This window comes from Haliotis rubra, unplaced genomic scaffold (assembly GCF_003918875.1).
Source record: "Haliotis rubra isolate DU_JTF1 unplaced genomic scaffold, ASM391887v1 Scf142, whole genome shotgun sequence".
In the NCBI taxonomy this organism is placed as follows: domain Eukaryota; kingdom Metazoa; phylum Mollusca; class Gastropoda; order Lepetellida; family Haliotidae; genus Haliotis; species Haliotis rubra.
In genome coordinates, this window is record NW_025765359.1 from 715,569 (window position 1) to 722,932 (window position 7,364).

Sequence of the window (7,364 nt, forward strand, 5' to 3'; positions counted from 1 at the left end):
ACTAACGGGATCGGGTAGTCATGCTCGCTGACTTGGTTGACACTTGCCATCGGTTCCAAATTGCTTGGATCGATGCTCATGCTGTTGATCACTGGATTGTCTGGTCCAGACTCGATTATTTACACACTGCCACCATATAGCTAGAATATTGCTGAGTGTGGTGTAAAACTAAAATCACTCACTCACTTATAGAAGTCTTGTTTACCCCAAATCTCAGATTCTACCTTATCCTGTCTTTATGCTAATTGCTATCTCGTAATTGTCCATAAATTAGCCCTAAATTTAGAATATAAATATTATAAAATTGTTATTATGAAATCAAAATATTTAAAATAATAAAAATATAGATAATAGGATGCCAAGGACAAGTATTGAATACAATTTCGACTTGCATGTTGGGCGGAACATGAGAGGGTGACTACTGGACTTTAATGATGTGTTTGAGTGAAAGTTTTCTGTTGTTCAGGAACAACTGAATGCAAAAATATCAAACATTTTTAATGCAAACATGTCAAACGCATACGATTGTTTTAGTTTCCTGGAGCCGCGCCGGCCGAGAAATTGAGGATACTGGACGGTTCAAATTCACCCAAGATGGCAAGAACTTCACTTTCGAGATTCCCGCCGTGCTGTCCACTGATTCCGGAGCATACACAGTAAAGGTCAAGGATGACTCTGGCAGTGCGACATGGGCGTTTTCTTTACATGTTGCCATCGACGAATCCGCAGGGGGTGATGTGGACGTTCAGCAATTTCTCAAGTCTGTCGCAGTAAGTAGTCCGTCACTCAAGTGGAAAAGTGTCTTCATGTTTTATTAGGTTGTTGATTAAAGCTGCAATCAGCAATATTCCATCTACGTCATGGCCAAGTCCTGTTGTGTCAGTTTTTGTTTGTTTTGCCACACTCAGCAATATCCCAGCTAAATAACGAAGTCATGGCCATTGGTCTACACAGTCAGCATACAGTGACATGCATGAACCAAGTCAACAAGCCTGTCCACCATATCCCATTTCTCTTTCAAGAAGCATTGGTTCCTGGAGACCAATTCTATCCCAGATAGTTATGGGTATATTAAATCACGAAAATCATCTCATAGACAATTCCATATGGAGATGCAATGATTTGTTAACACAAAATTGATAACATTACTTAATACTGAAATTAGGGACCGTTCATAATTTATGGCTTTGTGGGTGGTTGGGTGGGGGGTGGTGGTGTGTGTTTAAGGAGGAGGGTCACCCATTTTATTCTGGGGAGGTAGGGTTGTCATCAATTTTATACACATGTACTTGTAGGGGGGAGTCGTTGATTTTGTACATGTAGGGGGATGGTCATTTACTCTGTACATAATTTGTTTTGGGGATGGGGGTTTGGGTTTGGGTGGAGTGTCATTCACGTTGTAAATGCTTCTCTATAAAACCATAAATATCATCATCACTCCCTCAAGCCATAAATTACGATACATTTTTTTGTATTTGTGAATACACACGAATAATGTGCTTATAAAAAAATCATAGTGGTTGTTGAGTTGTTGAGTTGGGTTTTACGTCACATCGGCATTATTGCAGCCATATAGTGACGAGAACAAGGTTGCATTAATAAACATTGTAAGTACATAATCGGAATGAGGTTTTTTTTAAAAGCATAGTAACCAGTGTATATTTTGTGATGTGTTTTAAGGAAAATAGTATCCAAAATGATTTCAGTCATCAGGAACTCTCCCTTGTATTTCAGTAATCCAGACCCTGCCCATAGCCTGCCCAGCTCCTCACGCCATCTCTATCGACCTGAGGCGTAGTGCATGACTGATTTACTGGACAGACTGATTTCACTATCGTCAAACTGTGATCCATCATCTATAAATATGTATCACCAGCCGAACTCCACCCAAGACAAAAACTCAATAAAAATATGACCTGGTTTGGCCGAGTTTTCAACTCTTTCCACCAAAGCCTTGTCACACATTTGGAATATAATGTAAATTTATGCAGTGACCCGATTTTGAAGATTTGTATAGTGTGTTGTACTACTGGTCAATTGCAGAATTTGATTTCCTTTTCTATGGACTGTTAATATTATTGTGAAGATATTTAAATACAAATTTTAAGTTATTGGCAGAAATGCTAGATTATAGAACATGACTTATGTTTTAAAGAAGAATGGTCAATCTTGATCTTTGTTCCTATATATGAATGAACCCCAAACAACTTTTTTAAAAGATTGTTAATGTCATATTTTCACTAATTATTAACCACACATTTTTGTTAAATATTGTAAATTTTGTTTTGGAGTATTGAATGAATGAATGGCGAGTGTTTGAGGGTCCTGATGGGGCAGACCAGACGTCAAAAGTTGGTTTCTAGGTAAATTATTAAGATCAAGACGAATTGGTATCAGGATATAAATATAAAGATAGCTTTAAGCAAATGTTTTATTGTAATCATGCCTAAGTCTTTCACATGTAAACATTTAATTCCATTTGTTGTTTTGTTGTTAATGGGTTGTACCAAAAAATATCTATAGAAAATTTATTTTTGGAAATATATTTGTGTAAATTTTAATTGTAAATCATGTAAAGCAAGAATATATCATTTTAGAGTAGAAAAAACAATATAGTTAACTTTTGACTGCTGATACCCCCTTCTGCCCCCTCTGAAAGAAAGTGTGTATTTTCACTTTACTATGTAGACGCTGCTTCACAAACCTCTCGGCAGGTCGTCCCCACAGGCTCGTTTGAAGCTGACAAAATATTGATACAGGAGACAATGCTAGAGTCACGTGTTTCAAATGATTAATCAAGAGATGGTTGGAAGGTAGAATAATACTTTCCCAACAACTTGTATTCAGTGTCTGAAATTTACACTTCTTATGGTACATCTACATTGTAGAGGGTGATCATTACGACGTTTCTTATATTTAGTATCAGCTCACTAGATGTGGAGTGTTTTTTGTGTTCATAAAGATATCTTAAGTTTTCATCTTTAGTTTGAAGTAGTTGTTGAGATAATCTGAGAAACTGCCATGGATCATACTGTATCATCAACACAAACTTGAGATGAAAACGGTCAAGGGGAGATAACCGAACTGCCGTTTCATTGTGAACACAATCTCAAACATTCATATCAATGGAGTCATAAAATGTGACCTTGTATTTGTTTTGATGTGGAATGTTAGTGTGAAATCCAAATATGAAATAATCGCGATCTTATGAATAATTATAGATGACAGCTTCAAATGAGCGTCTGCGGACATCTTGTAAGGCCTGGTACTGTTAAGTACTGTTGTCGACTGTTCTGTGTGTGGCCTGTCTCTCTGCGACGGTGTGTGCGAGTGTGTGGTGCGCACGTCGTGAGCGAGACACAGCCCTCTTCAAGCTGCTATGTTGGATTGAGTTTTGTTCAAGTTGGACAATGGTGCTGCTGCTCCCCTCCCGCCTGTACCAACCCAGAGTTCAATAAAACACGGAAAACAATACCAGTCTCCTGTCTCTTTTACTAGTTTGTTTATTTGTTGGTTGGTTGTTTAGCGCAGCACTCAGCAATATTCCAAATATATGGCAGTGGCCTGTAAATAACTGTGTCTGGACCACAGGATTCAGTAATCAACATCATGAGCATCGATCTACACAATTGGTGAGGTGAGGTGAGGTGAAATTGGGTTTAACGTCGTACTTGAGAATATTTCACTCATATGACGACGTGTATGCGTGTGTATGTGTATGTGCGGCTGCTTGCACTAGCCCAGACTTAAGCTGGTTTTATAGTGCTAGCCCACTGAGATACCATGCCGCAGTGAAGCATGAATACCCCGCTCAGACACATTATACTGACTTCGAGCCGACCAGTCCTTGTTGTACCCATTAATGCCAAGCGCCAGGCAGGGACCACAAGTACCATATCTTAACGTCTTTTGGTATGACGCGGTCGGGGATCGAACCCGCGACCTTCCGTTCTCCGGGCGGACGTTCTAACCACCACCACGGAGGCGGTCATCAACATCATGAGCCTTGATTTACACAATTGGAATATGATGACATGGCAACCAAGTCAGCGAGCCTGACCACCTGATCCTGTTGTCTCCTCTTGCTGAAGACTAATTCTGATCTTCACGGGTTTCTTTTACTGGTGAGGAAGTTGACAGTGGCCTCTTACAACAAACAATGGGTTGCTGACGACCTCTGTCCTGGATCTGCACAGGACTGAAAAGTCAGATGTCAATACTGGAGTGAGCGAGTTAGGTTTTACGTCGCTTTTAGCAACAGTACGGCAGGGCACACCAGAAATGGGATTCACACATTGTACCCATATGGGGAATTGAACCAGGGCCTTCAGCGTTACAAGTGGATGCTATAACCACTAGGCTACCCGACCACCCCATCAATACTGGAAGCTTTGTTGTTTTGCAAGATCTTTCAAAGCAATACAAAGCAGGTTGCATACCCACATTATCATGTTAACAGACTGACTGACTGACTGAGTTTGGTTTTACGCCGCTTTAGCAATATTCCAGCCACATCACGGCGGGGGACACCAGAAATGGGCTTCACACATTGTACCCAGGTGGGATTCGAACCCGGGTCTATGGCGTGGCAAGCCAACGCTTTAACCACTAGGCTACCCAACCGCCCCTCATGTTTACAGAGCTGTCAGCATTGTTGCAGTGTCGGTTGAATGTGAAAGGAAATACATTTATATGGACGTTTACCACTTTTGTGAATCTTCTGCTGACTAAACAATCCTGATTAGGGTGAATCTTGTGTCAAAACGTGTAAAGAAGTCTTGCTCTTTGCCGCCTCTCTTTTTCAGCTTTTCATGGTAATCTGGGACTGTGAATAATGATCATAGGATTCTGGCATGCTTAAGGGACACAACTCTGCACAGAAAATTGCTGTATCAGAGTGGGCCATCCAGATGGACATTGGACAGATTTCAGGTGTCGGGGACTGAACCAGCGGACACCCATTGTGGTTTTGAGGGACAAAATATTGTTTTTACACTTGTCCATAATGTCACAACTGTAACAGTTGCCTGTACTATACAGATGGTAAAAAGTTAAGCTGCACCAATATATTTGATGTGTCAAATTATATACATTGAAAATTTAAATAAATTTTGTTTTTATGATCAAATACAGAAACACCAACAGACAAAAAAGGAGTTGTGGGGCTATCAGGGGCTATCCAGGGGCTATCCAGGGCAGTATCAAAAGGATTGCTTAAAATCAGTATTCATGTGCCATCACATTTGTGTGCATAGATTCATCATCTGTTAATGTACACTATCATTGAATTTTTAACCTTCGCACATTAGTTACTGTTTTCCAAGGAGTTTGGTGTTGCATTACTGTTCACCATCAGTATAGATATGGTGAGTAAGGTGAGGTGAAATTGGGTTTAACGTCATGCTTGAGAATATTTCGCTCATATGACGACATGCATGCGTGTGTATGTGTATATGCGGCTGCTTGTACTAGCCCAGACTTAAGCTGGTTTTATAGTGCTAGCCCACTGAGATACCATGCCGCAGTGAAGCATGAATACCCCACTCAGACACATTATACTGACTCCGAGCCGACCAGTCCTTGTTTTACCCATTAAGGCCGAGTGCCAGGCAGGGAGCAACAAGTACCATATTTAAACGTCTTTTGGTATGACGGGGTCGGGGTCGGGATCGAACCCGCGACCTTCCGCTCTCCGGGCGGACACTCTAACCACTACACCACGGAGACTAACCATGAACACATGCCATTTAGAAAGTGGTCAAATGTAACGTTACACATATATAACAAATTCTCAGTAAACCGTTGTGGCTGAGCGGTTTAGGCAGCTGACTGTGTGCTGGTGATAATGTGCCCGACTCTGAGAGTGCGAGTTCGAATCCCAGATGGGAGTCAAACCCAACACAAGTACTAGAATCTGTACTTTACTAATAGACAGCCTCTGTCCTGTAGTGGTCAGAGCGTCCGCCCGGAGAGCGAAAGGTCGGAGTTCGATCCCGACATACCAAAAGGCGTTAAAAATGGTACTTGTTAGGTCCCGCCTGGTTCGATTCATGGGCCCGACGGTCTGCTCGAGTCATCTGAGTGGGGTATACCAAAAGTATCTCAGTTAAAATATGGTACTTGTTGGTACCCTGCCCATACACATACGCCGTCATATGGCGAAATATTTCAAGCACCTAAACCCAATTTCACCTCACCTCACCTTTACTAATAAAGTGTAATCCCAAATATAACATAAAAGACCAACCATTTGACAATCGGTTGAACAACCATCCAGACAACAGCAAGGTACACTAGGATGAACAACAAACACAGACTTCATATCACTGGTTTATTGGCTGAATGTTGTAGCCAGAGACGCAGACTCGCTACATCAACAGGTTGGCAGCCATCTTGGAAAGCTGGTCCTTCTAACAAAACATGTCATTGATTTCAACACAGTCACACACGCCTGAGGAAGCTAACAAAACAGTCTTCAATTTCATATAATTCGGACACAGAAACACTCTCTGTGAAACATTGTCCGAACAAATTTAATTCTAGTTCCCATCTTCTGCCATTTTAAGCTGATAACTGAAAATTGCCTTGTAGGAAAGAAATACAAAGTCTTTGGATTAATTTTGAGTATTTTGTCATAGTAATCTTCACAAATTGAAATTACGCTGAACAAGTTCATGGTGAGTTTGTGGGTGGGTGACTTTACATTTATGCCACTTTTAGCAATATTCCAGCTATGTCAAGACAGGGGACACCTGAAATGAGGGAGTCTTTATTGAATGAACCTCAACTGATTCACTGCAACCTGTCGGCCATTTCAGACCGATTTCTTTTTCTCGGATAAAGAATAGTCTCAGACAAATAGTACGACCAAATACACAACAAACCCTTTGTATCTGACTGCATACGTATATAATATGCATCTTTCCATACAAGAATAAGTTATTCCATGTAACTCAAATACACTGATACAAAAATAAAATATCTGTCCCAGTGTCATATTAGTTGTGACCTCAATTAGAAAAGAGAACATTGTTCCATTTTTTCAGACTACTTTGATGTTAACTGAGGGCAGAGTAAACAATCTGTTTGAGAGCCTCAGCAAATATCCAAATTCTTATAAATGTGAAAAAACTATGACTAAGACACCCAAGTTTCACTGTTTCAGCTTTTGAGAGGGGGTACAAGCCCCCCACAGATATTCCAGCAAGGGATTCAGCTACTGGTGTTAACATACGATTCAAAATGGGTCTGATTTAACACCACTTGTAGCAATATTCCAGCAATATCACGACTGGGGACTCCAGAAATGGGCTTCACACATTGAACCCATATGGGGAATTGAACCCATGTCTTCAGCGTGACAA

General features: G+C 40.7%; 1 protein-coding gene across 1 annotated transcript in view; it reads left to right on the forward strand.

Moving 5' to 3' along the window:
* The window catches only part of LOC124269101 (twitchin-like), a 164,493-nt gene extending 161,021 nt beyond the window's left edge, over nt 1-3,472 (forward strand). Inside the window, 2 exon segments of the mRNA XM_046704118.1 lie at nt 535-770; nt 1,735-3,472. Coding sequence (XP_046560074.1) covers nt 535-770; nt 1,735-1,737 — 239 coding nt within the window. The 3' untranslated portion in view covers nt 1,738-3,472.
* The last annotated feature ends 3,892 nt before the right edge of the window (nt 3,473-7,364 follow it).